General features: G+C 46.4%; 1 protein-coding gene across 1 annotated transcript in view; it reads right to left on the bottom strand.

The window, feature by feature from the left end:
• Positions 1–18,306, bottom strand: part of LOC131927503 (zinc metalloproteinase dpy-31) — a 49,739-nt gene that overhangs the window by 21,883 nt on the left and 9,550 nt on the right. Inside the window, exon 2 of the mRNA XM_059283188.1 lies at positions 12,858–13,245. Within this exon, the coding sequence (XP_059139171.1) occupies positions 12,858–13,022 (165 nt within the window). The 5' untranslated portion in view covers positions 13,023–13,245. The remainder of the gene's footprint in view (positions 1–12,857; positions 13,246–18,306) is intronic.

Genomic DNA, 18,306 nt, shown 5'->3' with positions numbered 1-18,306 from the left:
CACATCACCAACAACAGCAACAACCAACAACACCAACAACCAACAACATCAACAACCCACAACACCAATAACCCACAACCCACAACACCAACAACACACAACCTACAACACCAACCATCCACATCATCAACAACACCCACACCCACATCAACAGCTCACAGCCCATTTGTTGTGTGTAGATGGCCAATTAGCGCTCGGGGGAAGGGAATCGTGGAGGACGGAACAATCGCCATCAAAGGTCAGAGAAAAGTTGACAACTGTATTTGACGCTTGACAAGGTCTACGGCGAGTTGGTCGCGATGAAATGTGACGATACGTCTCGTGTTGGCCCGGGGCTGATCTTGCCAAGATGTCTGTTGATGACTAGCCGACCGTGACAAGAAATGGAGCGATAACTGTTGTGATGAACTAATTATGTTTATAGCCTCCCTTAGGACTAGGCGTCGACCTTTGGGAATCCGGTCCCCGCTAACGTCATTACGCGCGAGAAAAACCAGCCAGGCAGGAAATTCAATGTTCACAATACTCCTCCATATATATATATATATATATATATATATATATATATATATATATATATATATATATATATATATATATATATATATATATATATATATATTTATTTATTTATTTATTTATTTATTAAACAAAAGGACCTTATTTTAGTTTCTCTTTTGATTTTTGCAGTTGTTGCCCCTGATTGTTAATTTCTCCTTGGCCTATTGAGTTGTTGCCCTTATCTTTACTTGACCTATATAGTCATTGATCTAAAGTGTCCTTGGCGTGTATTTATTGTCCTTATTTGTCCTTGGCCCATTCAGTTGTTACCCTTGTTTAATCTCCCACCCCGCCTAAGCCCAGAACTTGGTAACTTGACAGTCTTGACCGTAGGACCTGTGTAGGACCTGTGTAGGACCTGTGTAGGACCTGTGTAGCACCTGTGTAGGACCTGTGTAGGACCTGGGTAGGACCTGTGTAGCACCTGTGTAGGACCTGTGTAGGACCTGTGTAGGACCTGTGTAGGACCTGTGTAGGACCTGTGTAGGACCTGTGTAGCACCTGTGTAGGACCTGTGTAGGACCTGGGTAGGACCTGTGTAGCACCTGTGTAGGACCTGTGTAGGACCTGTGTAGGACCTGTGTAGGACCTGTGTAGGACCTGTGTAGGACCTGTGTAGGACCTGTGTAGGGCCTGTGTAGGACCTGTGTAGGACCTGTGTAGGACCTGTGTAGGACCTGTGTAGGACCTGTGTAGGGCCTGTGTAGGACCTGTGTAGGACCTGTGTAGGACCTGTGTAGGACCTGTGTAGCACCTGTGTAGGACCTGTGTAGGACCTGGGTAGGACCTGTGTAGCACCTGTGTAGGACCTGTGTAGGACCTGTGTAGGACCTGTGTAGGACCTGTGTAGGACCTGTGTAGGACCTGTGTAGCACCTGTGTAGGACCTGTGTAGGACCTGGGTAGGACCTGTGTAGCACCTGTGTAGGACCTGTGTAGGACCTGTGTAGGACCTGTGTAGGACCTGTGTAGGACCTGTGTAGGACCTGTGTAGGACCTGTGTAGGACCTGTGTAGGACCTGTGCCAACCAGTTCGACATGATCACGTGACCTATACCAATACGTGAACTGGAACCAACACGTTGGGTGGTTGAGTGACGTCAATTGACCAGCTACCCCCGGCACAATGGCTGTCAGATGTGGAGGGGTGTGAGAGGGGGCTAGGGTGGTATTTAACATTCAATTCAAATGCTGTCAGATGTGGAGGGGTGTGAGAGGGGGTTAGGGTGGTATTTAACATTCAATTCAAATGCTGGTAGGTAGGGAGGGGTGTGAGAGGGGGTTAGGGTGGTATTTAACATTCAATTCAAATGTTGTCAGATGTGGAGGGGTGTGAGAGGGGGCTAGGGTGGTATTTAACATTCAATTCAAATGTTGTCAGATGTGGAGGGGTGTGAGAGGGGGTTAGGGTGGTATTTAACATTCAATTCAAATGCTGTCAGATGTGGAGGGGTGTGAGAGGGGGTTAGGGTGGTATTTAACATTCAATTCAAATGCTGGTAGGTAGGGAGGGGTGTGAGAGGGGGTTAGGGTGGTATTTAACATTCAATTCAAATGTTGTCAGATGTGGAGGGGTGTGAGAGGGGGTTAGGGTGGTATTTAACATTCAATTCAAATGTTGTCAGATGTGGAGGGGTGTGAGAGGGGGTTAGGGTGGTATTTAACATTCAATTCAAATGCTGTCAGATGTGGAGGGGTGTGAGAGGGGGCTAGGGTGGTATTTAACATTCAATTCAAATGTTGTCAGATTTGGAGGGGTGTGAGAGGGGGCTAGGGTGGTATTTAACATTCAATTCAAATGCTGTCAGATGTGGAGGGGTGTGAGAGGGGGTTAGGGTGGTATTTAACATTCAATTCAAATGTTGTCAGATGTGGAGGGGTGTGAGAGGGGGTTAGGGTGGTATTTAACATTCAATTCAAATGCTGGTAGGTAGGGAGGGGTGTGAGAGGGGGTTAGGGTGGTATTTAACATTCAATTCAAATGTTGTCAGATGTGGAGGGGTGTGAGAGGGGGTTAGGGTGGTATTTAACATTCAATTCAAATGTTGTCAGATGTGGAGGGGTGTGAGAGGGGGTTAGGGTGGTATTTAACATTCAATTCAAATGCTGTCAGATGTGGAGGGGTGTGAGAGGGGGTTAGGGTGGTATTTAACATTCAATTCAAATGCTGTCAGATGTGGAGGGGTGTGAGAGGGGGTTAGGGTGGTATTTAACATTCAATTCAAATGTTGTCAGATGTGGAGGGGTGTGAGAGGGGGCTAGGGTGGTATTTAACATTCAATTCAAATGTTGTCAGATGTGGAGGGGTGTGAGAGGGGGCTAGGGTGGTATTTAACATTCCATTCAAATGCTGTCAGATGTGGAGGGGTGTGAGAGGGGGTTAGGGTGGTATTTAACATTCAATTCAAATGTTGTCAGATGTGGAGGGGTGTGAGAGGGGGCTAGGGTGGTATTTAACATTCAATTCAAATGTTGTCAGATGTGGAGGGGTGTGAGAGGGGGCTAGGGTGGTATTTAACATTCAATTCAAATGTTGTCAGATGTGGAGGGGTGTGAGAGGGGGTTAGGGTGGTATTTAACATTCAATTCAAATGTTGTCAGATGTGGAGGGGTGTGAGAGGGGGTTAGGGTGGTATTTAACATTCAATTCAAATGTTGTCAGATGTGGAGGGGTGTGAGAGGGGGTTAGGGTGGTATTTAACATTCAATTCAAATGCTGTCAGATGGGGAGGGGTGTGAGAGGGGGTTAGGGTGGTATTTAACATTCAATTCAAATGCTGTCAGATGTGGAGGGGTGTGAGAGGGGGTTAGGGTGGTATTTAACATTCAATTCAAATGCTGTCAGATGTGGAGGGGTGTGAGAGGGGGTTAGGGTGGTATTTAACATTCAATTCAAATGCTGTCAGATGTGGAGGGGTGTGAGAGGGGGTTAGGGTGGTATTTAACATTCAATTCAAATGCTGGTAGGTAGGGAGGGGTGTGAGAGGGGGTTAGGGTGGTATTTAACATTCAATTCAAATGCTGGTAGGTAGGGAGGGGTGTGAGAGGGGGTTAGGGTGGTATTTAACATTCAATTCAAATGCTGTCAGATGTGGAGGGGTGTGAGAGGGGGTTAGGGTGGTATTTAACATTCAATTCAAATGCTGTCAGATGTGGAGGGGTGTGAGAGGGGGCTAGGGTGGTATTTAACATTCTATTCAAATGCTGTCAGTTGGGGAGGGGTGTGAGAGGGGGCTAGGGTGGTATTTAACATTCAATTCAAATGCTGTCAGTTGGGGGGGTGTGAGAGGGGGCTAGGGTGGTATTTAACATTCAATTCAAATGCTGGTAGGTAGGGAGGGGTGTGAGAGGGGGTTAGGGTGGTATTTAACATTCAATTCAAATGCTGTCAGATGTGGAGGGGTGTGAGAGGGGGCTAGGGTGGTATTTAACATTCAATTCAAATGCTGTCAGATGTGGAGGGGTGTGAGAGGGGGTTAGGGTGGTATTTAACATTCAATTCAAATGCTGTCAGATGTGGAGGGGTGTGAGAGGGGGCTAGGGTGGTATTTAACATTCTATTAAAATGCTGTCAGTTGGGGAGGGGTGTGAGAGGGGGCTAGGGTGGTATTTAACATTCAATTCAAATGCTGGTAGGTAGGGAGGGGTGTGAGAGGGGGTTAGGGTGGTATTTAACATTCAATTCAAATGCTGTCAGATGTGGAGGGGTGTGAGAGGGGGCTAGGGTGGTATTTAACATTCAATTCAAATGCTGTCAGATGTGGAGGGGTGTGAGAGGGGGTTAGGGTGGTATTTAACATTCAATTCAAATGCTGTCAGATGTGGAGGGGTGTGAGAGGGGGCTAGGGTGGTATTTAACATTCTATTCAAATGCTGTCAGTTGGGGAGGGGTGTGACAGGGGGCTAGGGTGGTATTTAACATTCAATTCAAATGCTGTCAGTTGGGGGGGGGGGTGTGAGAGGGGGCTAGGGTGGTATTTAACATTCAATTCAAATGCTGTCAGTTGGGGAGGGGTGTGAGAGGGGGCTAGGGTGGTATTTAACATTCAATTCAAATGCTGGTAGGTAGGGAGGGGTGTGAGAGGGGGCTAGGGTGGTATTTAACATTCAATTCAAATGCTGTCAGTTGGGGAGGGGTGTGAGAGGGGCTAGGGTGGTATTTAACATTCAATTCAAATGCTGGTAGGTAGGGAGGGGTGTGAGAGGGGGCTAGGGTGGTATTTAACATTCTATTCAAATGTTGTCAGATTTGGAGGGGTGTGAGAGGGGGCTAGGGTGGTATTTAACATTCAATTCAAATGTTGTCAGATGGGGAGGGGTGTGAGAGGGGGCTAGGGTGGTATTTAACATTCAATTCAAATGCTGTCAGTTGGGGGGGGGTGTGAGAGGGGGCTAGGGTGGTATTTAACATTCAATTCAAATGCTGTCAGTTGGGGAGGGGTGTGAGAGGGGGCTAGGGTGGTATTTAACATTCAATTCAAATGCTGGTAGGTAGGGAGGGGTGTGAGAGGGGGCTAGGGTGGTATTTAACATTCTATTCAAATGCTGTCAGTTGGGGAGGGGTGTGAGAGGGGGCTAGGGTGGTATTTAACATTCAATTCAAATGCTGGTAGGTAGGGAGGGGTGTGAGAGGGGGCTAGGGTGGTATTTAACATTCTATTCAAATGTTGTCAGATTTGGAAGGGTGTGAGAGGGGGCTAGGGTGGTATTTAACATTCAATTCAAATGTTGTCAGATGGGGAGGGGTCTGAGAGGGGGCTAGGGTGGTATTTAACATTCAATTCAAATGTTGTCAGATTTGGAGGGGTGTGAGAGGGGGCTAGGGTGGTATTTAACATTCAATTCAAATGCTGGTAGGTAGGGAGGGGTGTGAGAGGGGGCTAGGGTGGTATTTAACATTCAATTCAAATGTTGTCAGATGGGGAGGGGTGTGAGAGGGGGCTAGGGTGGTATTTAACATTCTATTCAAATGCTGGTAGGTAGGGAGGGGTGTGAGAGGGGGCTAGGGTGGTATTTAACATTCTATTCAAATGTTGTCAGATTTGGAGGGGTGTGAGAGGGGCTAGGGTGGTATTTAACATTCAATTCAAATGCTGTCAGATGTGGAGGGGTGTGAGAGGGGGTTAGGGTGGTATTTAACATTCTATTCAAATGTTGTCAGATGGGGAGGGGTGTGAGAGGGGGCTAGGGTGGTATTTAACATTCAATTCAAATGCCTGAGTCCACGTCCGTCACGGCACGATTTCTACCATACTGGAAATATCACGTATCTCTTGATCAAGGTCAGAGTTTCTTCCAGGCATCTTTTCGCCCCATCTCCCCCCCCCCTCGAGGAAAGTCTACCGTCCCCCAGCCATAAATGAAATGGAATTTATATGGAAAACATACTTTTACCAGTGTCCGACCCCCGGAAAATGTAGTCCGTCCCCTCCCCCGAAAATATCAAGTCCCCCCCCCCCCTAAAGATAAAAGTTTGGAAGATAAACTGAACGAAGTGGCGAAAGCTCGTGTATCGAACTGTAGCAGTGTTTGTTCACTGGTCAGTTAGAAAAAATATCTGGCCACCACTGGTCAACTAGAAAAAATATCTGGCCACCACTGGTCAGTTAGAAAAAATATCTGGCCACCACTGGTCAACTAGAAAAAATATCTGGCCACCACTGGTCAACTAGAAAAAATATCTGGCCACCACTGGTCAACTAGAAAAAATATCTGGCCACCACTGGTCAACTAGAAAAAAATGTTTGGCCATCGCTGGTCAACTAGAAAAAATATCTGGCCACCACTGGTCAACTAGAAAAAATATCTGGCCACCACTGGTCAACTATAAAAAATATCTGGCCATCACTGGTCAACTAGAAAAAAATGTTTGGCCATCGCTGGTCAACTAGAAAAAAAATGTTTGGCCACCAATGGTAAACTAGAAAAAATATCTGGCCATCACCGGTCAACTCGAAAAAAAATGTTTGGCTTCACTGGTCAACTAAAGAAATAGTTTAGCAGTTACTTGAGTAGTAAAAGAAAAGTGGCAACAACTGAAGGACGTGGACCACAAACCACTGACCCAGATGTTCTGAATGAAATCTCCACCAGTAGACAACAGCATCTCCCACCCTCCCCCCTTCTCCAGACTCTGTACACGATCTTATTGGCTGCTCTTAGACATCGGGCAGTGTCCTGACCCTTGATTGGTCCGTTTGTAGTGCTGGTCACGTGACACAGCAACCCTCGTCGGCTTCGTTAGCCCCCTATACATACATCCATACATACATATATCAGCTTCTATTATCCTAATCTTGCGCCAGTTTCTAGCCCTAGTCTTTAAGAGTTGTCTAGCTATTGTTGGATCAACATTATAGTTTCTAGCCTCAGTCTCAATGATTGCCTAGCTAACTTTAGCTCAACATTATAGTTTCTAGCCTCAGTCTCAATGATTGCCTAGCTAACTTTAGCTCAACATTATAGTTTCTAGCCCTAGTCTCAATGATTGCCTAGCTAACTTTAGCTCAACATTATAGTTTCTAGCCTCAGTCTCAATGATTGCCTAGCTAACTAGCTCAACATTATAGTTTCTAGCCCATGTCTCAATGATTGCCTAGCTAACTTTAGCTCAACATTATAGTTTCTAGCCTCAGTCTCAATGACTGCCTAGCTAACTTTAGCTCAACATTATAGTTTCTAGCCCTAGTCTCAATGATTGCCTAGCTAACTTTAGCTCAACATTATAGTTTCTAGCCTCAGTCTCAACGATTGCCTAGCTAACTTAAGCTCAACATTATAGTTTCTAGCCTCAGTCTCAATGATTGCCTAGCTAACTTTAGCTCAACATTATAGTTTCTAGCCTCAGTCTCAATGATTGCCTAGCTAACTTGAGCTCAACATTATAGTTTCTAGCGTCAGTCTCAATGAGTTGCCTAGCTAACTTTAGCTCAACATTATAGTTTCTAGCCTCAGTCTCAATGATTGCCTAGCTAACTTAAGCTCAACATTATAGTTTCTAGCCTCAGTCTCAATGAGTTGCCTAGCTAACTTAAGCTCAACATTATAGTTTCTAGCCTCAGTCTCAATGATTGCCTAGCTAACTTTAGCTCAACATTATAGTTTCTAGCTCTAGTCTCAATGAGTTGCCTAGCTAATGTTGGCTGAACATTACACCAAACCACGCGAAGTATTAAATAAAATGTTCAAGAGATGATACATTTTTTTCCCGTCTGGATATCGTTTGGTCTCGCTGGGAAGAAGTCACTACCGCCTAAATCAGTGCCCTGTTAAATCACTACCGGCTAAATCAGTGCCCTGTTAAATCACTACCGGCTAAATCAGTGCCCTGTTAAATCACTACCGGCTAAATCAGTGCCCTGTTAAATCACTACCGGCTAAATCAGTGCCCGTCTAAGTCACTACCGGCTAAATCAGTGCCCGGTAAATCACTACCGGCTAAATTAGTGCTAACCTAAATCACTACCGGCTAAATCAGTGCCCGTCTAAGTCACTACTGGCTAAATCAGTGCCCGTCTAAATCACTACCGGCTAAATCAGTGCCCGTCTAAATCACTACCGGCTAAATCAGTGCCCGTCTAAGTCACCACTGGCTAAATCAGTGCTCACCTAAATCACTACCGGCTAAATCACTGTCAGTATATGTGATTGTTCTTCTCTCGCTACACGTCTAAATAACAGTTCAGCAAAGTTGTCAGTCTAAGATGAAATTATTAACTGGCTCCACTGCAGTGGCGTAGCGAGGTCGGGTGTCACCCGGTGCGGCACTTAATGGTGTCACCCCCCAGAGGCGTAGCGACCATTCCCGGGGACATACCACCCCCTCGCTACGCCTCTGCTCCAAAGCGTTTTTTTTCATTCCTTCACACACGCCATTCAACGTCCCAAACTATACACAACGTATACTTTTAAGTCCCAAACTATACACAGCCGATACTTTTAAGTCCCAAACTATACACAGCATATGCTGTTAAGTCTCAAACTATACCCAGCATATACTGTTAAGTCTCAAACTGTACACAGCATATGCTGTTAGGTACACTCTTGTTATTTTTAAAGTATTTTAAATAACCCAATCAGTCTCTTATTTTATTACCTCTACATCATGGCACAGGCTCGTTTTTTTTTAAAATACAAGTTTTCGTGTAAAACTAAGGTAATCAGTCTCTGATGTTTTAAATTTACTTGTAAATCTAACTTAATTAGTCTCCAATTTTTTTAATTTAAAAAAAATAATTTACTTGTAAAACTAAGGTAATTAGTCTCTGATTAAAAAAAAATTACTTGTAACTTCCCAACAATTAAAATCTCCTACCAGCCAACCCTCGAAACACCCCCGTCTTGTTAACACCCCACCCCTTCCTTATAACAACCCCTGTTTCCTGCCTCCACCCCAGCCCCTACCCCCACCTATCCAGGTAAACTCGAGCAGAACCCCCCGTGGTGTGGCAGGCAGGTAGACGGGCCGGAGACTCTGACAGGTGAACAAGCGTGCAGGTGCTAGAATCCATGTTTGCTGGGCCAGCCTTCAGCATACGTAATTTAGCTTCATCCCCTCAGCTGCTTCTTTCATCAGTTGTTTTAAGCTTTACTGCAGACCTACTCGCATGGGAGGGGTCAGACCTACTCGCATGGGATGGGGTCAGACCAACTTGCATGGGATGGATGGGGTCAGACCAACTCGCATGGGATGGGGTCAGACCAACTCGCATGGGATGGGGTCAGACCAACTCGCATGGGATGGATGGGGTCAAACCAACTTGCATGGGATGGATGGGGTCAGACCAACTCGGATGGGATGGGGTCAGACCAACTCGCATGGGATGGGGTCAGACCAACTCGCATGGGATGGAAAGGGTCGGACCAACTCGGATGGGATGGATGGGGTCAGACCAACTCGCATGGGATGGATGGGGTCAGACCAACTTGCATGGGATGGATGGGGTCAGACCAACTCGCATGGGATGGGGTCAGACCAACTCGCATGGGATGGGGTCAGACCAACTCGCATGGGATGGGGTCAGACCAACTCGCATGGGATGGGGTCAGACCAACTCGCATGGGATGGGGTCAGACCAACTCGCATGGGATGGGGTCAGACCAACTCGCATGGGATGGGGTCAGACCAACTTGCATGGGATGGGGTCAGACTAACACGTATGGGATGGGGTCAGACCAACTCGCATGGGATGGATGGGGTCAGACCAACTCGCATGGGATGGGGTCAGACTAACTCGCATGGGATGGGGTCAGACTAACTCGCATGGGATGGATGGGGTCAGACCAACTAGCATGGGATGGATGGGGTCAGACCAACTCGGATGGGGTGGGGTCAGACCAACTCGCATGGGATGGGGTCAGACCTACTCGCATGGGATGGGGTCAGACCAACTTGCATGGGATGGGGTCAGACTAACACGTATGGGATGGGGTCAGACCAACTCGCATGGGATGGATGGGGTCAGACCAACTCGCATGGGATGGGGTCAGACTAACTCGCATGGGATGGGGTCAGACTAACTCGCATGGGATGGATGGGGTCAGACCAACTCGCATGGGATGGATGGGGTCAGACCAACTCGCATGGGGTGGGGTCAAACCAACTAGCATGGGATGGATGGGGTCAGACCAACTTGCATGGGATGGGGTCAGACCAACTCGCATGGGATGGGGTCAGACCAACTCGCATGGGATGGATGGGGTCAGACCAACTTGCATGGGATGGATGGGGTCAGACCTACTCGCATGGGATGGATGGGGTCAGACCAACTCGCATGGGATGGGGTCAGACCAACTCGGATGGGATGGATGGGGTCAGACCAACTCGCATGGGATGGATGGGGTCAGACCAACTCGCATGGGATGGATGGGGTCAGACCTACTCGCATGGGATGGATGGGGTCAGACCAACTCGCATGGGATGGATGGGGTCAGACCAACTCGCATGGGATGGGGTCAGACCAACTCGCATGGGATGGGGTCAGACCAACTCGCATGGGATGGATGGGGTCAGACCAACTCGCATGGGATGGAAAGGGTCGGACCAACTCGGATGGGATGGGGTCAGACTAACTCGCATGGGATGGGGTCAGACCAACTCGCATGGGATGGGGTCAGACCAACTCGCATGGGATGGATGGGGTCAGACCAACTCGCATGGGATGGAAAGGGTCGGACCAACTCGCATGGGATGGATGGGGTGAGACCAACTCGCATGGGATGGATGGGGTCAGATCAACTCGCATGGGATGGGGTCAGACCAACTCGCATGGGATGGATGGGGTCAGACCAACTCGCATGGGATGGGGTCAGACCAACTCGCATGGGATGGGGTCAGACCAACTCGCATGGGATGGATGGGGTCAGACCAACTCGCATGGGATGGGGTCAGACCAACTCGCATGGGATGGATGGGGTCAGACCAACTCGCATGGGATGGATGGGGTCAGACCAACTCGCATGGGATGGGGTCAGACCAACTCGCATGGGATGGATGGGGTCAGACCAACTCGGATGGGATGGGGTCAGACCAACTCGGATGGGATGGGGTCAGACCAACTCGGATGGGATGGATGGGGTCAGACCAACTCGGATGGGATGGGGTCAGACCAACTCGGATGGGATGGATGGGGTCAGACCAACTCGCATGGGATGGGGTCAGACCAACTCGCATGGGATGGGGTCAGACCTACTCGCATGGGATGGGGTCAGACCTACTCGCATGGGATGGGGTCAGACCAACTAATGGGATGGATGGGGTCAGACCAACTCGCATGGGATTGGGTCAGACCAATTCGCATGGGATGGGGTCAGACCAACTCGCATGGGATGGGGTCAGACCAACTTGCATGGGATGGGGTCAGACCAACTTGCATGGGATGGGGTCAGACCTTAAAACACAGGGTAAAGTTCCAATCTTAACTCGCACAGGATAGTTCACTCTTTTAAAACTCAGGTCTAAAGACACGTTAGATAAATACATTTGTGAAGTTAGGAAACTTACATTAGAAAAATGTTGTGCGTAAAGACATTGCTTAAGAATTCCCAGTTATTTCAGTGCAATTTTAAAGCTTAACTGTCAAGCATTTTACTGCCGTAAAAAGAAGCCTTCTTTAAAAAAATTTATTTATTTATCGAGTGTTGTTAACTTCGTGGTTCAAAACAGTTTTGAGTTACAAAAAAGCTTTTCCCATAACGTTTTATTTATAGAAATTATTTTGAAGTAAAATAAACAAACGTATATTTACAAATATTAAATTTAAAATATCAGCAGTATTTATTTGGCTAACATGCCCAGATGTTTATCTGGCCAAGATGTGTCAAGCGAGGTGGGTTTGACTTGTTCATCTAATGCAATAAGAAACTTGATGGATTCTCTAACAGCAGAAACACGTCTTCCTCTACACAAATACATCATAAATGAAAGCTGACGGTAACACCAACTACCGAAAGAATGCGAAAAGATGTCTTGTCTACTTCTAGCGTGGATGTGTACATCCTTGGAGGACTCATAGGGAAGTGTTGTGTTAAAAAAAATTAGATCCCAATTTAAAGAGAATTGTGGAAAATTAATAAGACATTAAGCAACGAGGCAAAATTTGGGATAATAAATACAGTATTTTTTTCCACACCTGACCGCGCATAATAAATATTTAAAATGATCATTCTATTGTTCCTATATTTTAAAGTTAGTTTAATACATTTCCTCTATTTCGATAGGAAATAAGTCCTCGTTGTCGTCAAATATTTTCTTGTTAAACCACGTGCTTTGATTGGTTAAATCGTAATTTGTGCAAGTACGTGTAGCTATTTTTAAAATATGTGGATTTATTTGTAAAAATATATGTGTATATTTGTAGATCTATTCGTAGAAGTATGTGTTTTTATTTTTAAAAGTGTGTGTATTTGTAAAAGTGTGTGTGTTTATCTGCAAAAGTGTGTGTGTTTATCTGTAAAAGTGTGTGTGTTTTTAACTATCAAAGTGTTTATCTATATGTAAAAGCGTGTGTGTTTATCTGTAAAAGTTTATGTAAAGGGAAATGAATCTAAGGACAAAAATATTGACGTTTGTTGGCAAGATACGGGCTGTTGGTGAAAGAAAATCTGTTTATCGTTAAAAGCCTCAGTGTTTATTGGTGAAAAACACATAAGTGTGTCTGAGGAAAAATTTTCTTCTCGTAAAAAACCTAAATTTGATTTCCCTGGGTGGGGAGCGAACTCTAAACGCATTAAGAACTGATGTATTTTCTAGCTAATTGCACTCAGCCACTTGCAGCTGATGAGGAAAACAAATCGTACCTGATCGTCGACAGGGGCGGCGCTACATCCGGGCAGACGGCTGGAACTGAAAGACACGAGGGTGCAGGAGAGGAGGTGCAGGCACAACAATTGGCAGACACACGTCAGGGTCGCACCCACGGGAGGAACATTCCAGAACTTGAAAGAATACATTCCCAGTGCCATGTTCTTTTCACAGACAGCGACTTAACACAGCTTCGAGCCTTATCACAGAATCAAAGTCAGATTTAGGTACTTGAATGAAATCACAGTCAGCTTTACGTACTTGTATCCAAGTAAAAATGACGAAATATTCTGAGCACATTTTCATTGATTGCCTCTAAAGATCATCTGATGTAAGACAAAGGCCACCCAGACATCTGTGTGATATCTTGGTACTGTCGTCATTCTGGGGAAAGTGATAGATGGTATCAACATTCGTTTGATAGATGGTATCAACATTTGTTTGATAGATGGTATCAACATTTGTTTGATAGACGTTATCAACATTTGTTTGGTAGATGTTATCAACATTTGTTTGATAAACGGTATCAACATTTGTTTGAGTAAATAAACGAACAATTTTTATGTATAAAGAAGCACATCCATAAAATTAACGTAGACGTTGTCGTAATCCACATAGTTATCAAGCCAATTTACAGTTGACTTGTGTCCCGAATAGCTAGAGGTCAAATTACAGTTGACTTACTCCCCAAACAAGCAGAGGTCAAGTCAAATTACAGTTGACTTATTCCCCAAACAAGCAGAGGTCAAGTCAAATTACAGTTGACTTATTCCCCAAATAACCAGAGGTCAAGTCAAATTACAGTTGACTTATTCCCCAAATAAGCAGAGGTCAAGTCAAATTACAGTTGACTTATTCCCCAAATAGGCAGAGGTCAAGTCAAATTACAGTTGACTTATTCTCCAACCAAGCAGAGGCCAAGTCAAATTACAGTTGACTTATTCCCCAAACAAGCAGAGTTCAAGTCAAATTACAGTTGACTTATTCCCCAAACAAGCAGAGGTCAAGTCAAATTACAGTTGACTTATTCCCCCTCGATGCTCACGTCTTGCGGTCAGCTCTGCTACAGAAGCCAGCCATGACAACAATCTGATTCAAACGTTATTAAAGGTTTTTCTGTCAAGATCAGTTTCGTCTAGTTTTCCTCTGATCTTCGCTCGCTGGAGAGCAAAGGTCACAATTGATGAAAATGTATCTTGTCATAAGTTCGCCTTGTGAGCGCTGTCTAGAGGCGGGATTATGTTGGAGAGATGAAAACTGGACTTGACATCCGGTTAAAAAAATCGGATTCGTTGCGTGTACGTATCAATAATGTAGCGGTAATAGGAAGGTATTAATAAACAATTATAAAATATTTATAATTTATTTTAAATATAGTAACATTTTTAAAATGATGTCAATAAAAACAGATGGATTTTGAACGTTTAAAAATAATATTTTTCAAATGTTATTTAAAAGGAGAGAGAGAGAGAGAGAGAGAGAGAGAGAGAGAGAGAGAGAGAGAAAGAGAGAGAGAGAGAGAGAGAGAGATACATACATATACATCATGCCAGGAATTTAGACAGAAAGAGAGGTGGGAAAAGATAGCTATAGATAGAGAGAGAGAGAGAAATAGTTTCTTCAAACAAAGAAGATACCAATGTCGCGTTTGTTTCTATTTGAACTTTTTACATTTACATGTCATCCAAACTGTAGTCGAACTGCTACAACCATGTCATGTTCCCTGTCATGTTCCCTGTCATGTTCCATGTCATGTTCCATGTCATGTTCCCTGTCATGGTCCCTGTCATGGTCATGTCATGTTCCCTGTCGTGTTCCCTGTCATGTTCCCTGTCATGTTCCCTGTCATGTTCCCTGTCATGTTCTCTGTCATGTTCCATGTCATGTTCCATGTCATGTTCCATGTTTACTCCACATTGAGTTGAATTGGTCTAATCGAACTAACAGTGAAAGTTAAGTTTGGTTAACAGACAGGTTAAGTTTGACAGGGCGCGGTCTACAGACAGGTTAAGTTTGACAGGGCGCGGTCTACAGACAGGTTAAGTTTGACAGGGCGCGGTCTACAGACAGGTTAAGTTTGACAGGGCGCGGTCTACAGACAGGTTAAGTTTGACAGGGCGCGGTCTACAGACAGGTTAAGTTTGACAGGGCACGGTCTACAGACAGGTTAAGTTTGACAGGGCGCGGTCTACAGACAGGTTAAGTTTGACAGGGCGCGGTCTACAGACAGGTTAAGTTTGACAGGGCGCGGTCTACAGACAGGTTAAGTTTGACAGGGCGCGGTCTACAGACAGGTTAAGTTTGACAGGGCGCGGTCTACAGACAGGTTAAGTTTGACAGGGCGCGGTCTACAGACAGGTTAAGTTTGACAGGGCGCGGTCTACAGACAGGTTAAGTTTGACAGGGCACGGTCTACAGACAGGTTAAGTTTGACAGGGCGCGGTCTACAGACAGGTTAAGTTTGACAGGGCGCGGTCTACAGACAGGTTAAGTTTGACAGGGCGCGGTCTACAGACAGGTTAAGTTTGACAGGGCGCGGTCTACAGACAGGTTAAGTTTGACAGGGCGCGTTCTACAGACAGGTTAAGTTTGACAGGGCGCGTTCTACAGACAGGTTAAGTTTGACAGGGCGCGGTCTACAGACAGGTTAAGTTTGACAGGGCGCGGTCTACAGACAGGTTAAGTTTGACAGGGCGCGGTCTACAGACAGGTTAAGTTTGACAGGGCGCGGTCTACAGACAGGTTAAGTTTGACAGGGCGCGGTCTACAGACAGGTTAAGTTTGACAGGGCGCGGTCTACAGACAGGTTAAGTTTGACAGGGCGCGGTCTACAGACAGGTTAAGTTTGACAGGGCGCGGTCTACAGACAGGTTAAGTTTGACAGGGCGCGGTCTACAGACAGGTTAAGTTTGACAGGGCGCGGTCTACAGACAGGTTAAGTTTGACAGGGCGCGGTCTACAGACAGGTTAAGTTTGACAGGGCGCGGTCTACAGACAGGTTAAGTTTGACAGGGCGCGGTCTACAGACAGGTTAAGTTTGACAGGGCGCGGTCTACAGACAGGTTAAGTTTGACAGGGCACGGTCTACAGACAGGTTAAGTTTGACAGGGCGCGGTCTACAGACAGGTTAAGTTTGACAGGGCGCGGTCTACAGACAGGTTAAGTTTGACAGGGCGCGGTCTACAGACAGGTTAAGTTTGACAGGGCGCGGTCTACAGACAGGTTAAGTTTGACAGGGCGCGGTCTACAGACAGGTTAAGTTTGACAGGGCGCGGTCTACAGACAGGTTAAGTTTGACAGGGCGCGGTCTACAGACAGGTTAAGTTTGACAGGGCGCGGTCTACAGACAGGTTAAGTTTGACAGGGCGCGGTCTACAGACAGGTTAAGTTTGACAGGGCGCGGTCTACAGACAGGTTAAGTTTGACAGGGCGCGGTCTACAGACAGGTTAAGTTTGACAGGGCACGGTCTACAGACAGGTTAAGTTTGACAGGGCGCGGTCTACAGACAGGTTAAGTTTGACAGGGCGCGGTCTACAGACAGGTTAAGTTTGACAGGGCGCGGTCTACAGACAGGTTAAGTTTGACAGGGCGCGGTCTACAGACAGGTTAAGTTTGACAGGGCGCGGTCTACAGACAGGTTAAGTTTGACAGGGCACGGTCTACAGACAGGTTAAGTTTGACAGGGCGCGGTCTACAGACAGGTTAAGTTTGACAGGGCGCGGTCTACAGACAGGTTAAGTTTGACAGGGCGCGGTCTACAGACAGGTTAAGTTTGACAGGGCGCGGTCTACAGACAGGTTAAGTTTGACAGGGCGCGGTCTACAGACAGGTTAAGTTTGACAGGGCGCGGTCTACAGACAGGTTAAGTTTGACAGGGCGCGGTCTACAGACAGGTTAAGTTTGACAGGGCACGGTCTACAGACAGGTTAAGTTTGACAGGGCGCGGTCTACAGACAGGTTAAGTTTGACAGGGCGCGGTCTACAGACAGGTTAAGTTTGACAGGGCGCGGTCTACAGACAGGTTAAGTTTGACAGGGCGCGGTCTACAGACAGGTTAAGTTTGACAGGGCGCGGTCTACAGACAGGTTAAGTTTGACAGGGCGCGGTCTACAGACAGGTTAAGTTTGACAGGGCGCGGTCTACAGACAGGTTAAGTTTGACAGGGCGCGGTCTACAGACAGGTTAAGTTTGACAGGGCGCGGTCTACAGACAGGTTAAGTTTGACAGGGCGCGGTCTACAGACAGGTTAAGTTTGACAGGGCGCGGTCTACAGACAGGTTAAGTTTGACAGGGCACGGTCTACAGACAGGTTAAGTTTGACAGGGCGCGGTCTACAGACAGGTTAAGTTTGACAGGGCGCGGTCTACAGACAGGTTAAGTTTGACAGGGCGCGGTCTACAGACAGGTTAAGTTTGACAGGGCGCGGTCTACAGACAGGTTAAGTTTGACAGGGCGCGGTCTACAGACAGAGCCGTGCTGGACAGATATGGTCTACCTTCTGGCCATCGACTGACTCCGTTTATCTGACTTTCTGCAGTAGATACACCGCCTGACACAGTCTACCGTCTACCATCTACCATCAACCATCTACCATCAACCATCAACCATCTACCATCTACCATCTACCATCTACCATCTACCATCTACCATCTACCATCTACCATCTACCATCTACCATCTACCATCTACCATCTACCATCTACCATCTACCATCTACCATCTACCATCTACCATCTACCATCTACCATCTACCATCTACCATCTACCATCTACCATCTACCATCTACCATCTACCATCTACCATCTACCATCTACCATCTACCATCTACAGTCTACCATCTACCATCTACCATCTACCATCTGCCATCTGCCATCTGCCATCTGCCATCTGCCATCTACCATCTGCCATCTGCCATCTGCCATCTACCATCTACTATCTACCATCTGCCATCTACCATCTACCATCTACCATCTACCATCTACCATCTACCATCTACCATCTACCATCTACCATCTACCATCTACCATCTACCATCTACCATCTACCATCTACCATCTACCATCTACCATCTACCATCTGCCATCTGCCATCTACCATCTGCCATCTGCCATCTGCCATCTACCATCTACCATCTACCATCTACCATCTGCCATCTACCATCTACCATCTACCGTCTACCGTCTACCGTCTACCGTCTACCATCTACCGTCTACCGTCTACCGTCTACCGTCTACCGTCTACCAGCTACCATCTACCATCTACCATCTACTTCTACCACCTACCGTCTACCGTCTATCATCTACCATCTGCCATCTACCATCTGCCATCTACCATCTACCATCTACCATCTACCATCTACCATCTACCATCTACCATCTACCATCTACCATCTACCATCTACTTCTACCACCTACCGTCTACCATCTACCATCTACCATCTACC

The sequence above is a fragment of the Physella acuta genome, unplaced genomic scaffold, assembly GCF_028476545.2.
Source record: "Physella acuta isolate Inbredline_101_S28 unplaced genomic scaffold, ASM2847654v3 ptg000088l, whole genome shotgun sequence".
In the NCBI taxonomy this organism is placed as follows: Eukaryota; Metazoa; Mollusca; class Gastropoda; family Physidae; genus Physella; species Physella acuta.
This window is presented reverse-complemented; position numbering and strand designations above follow the sequence as displayed.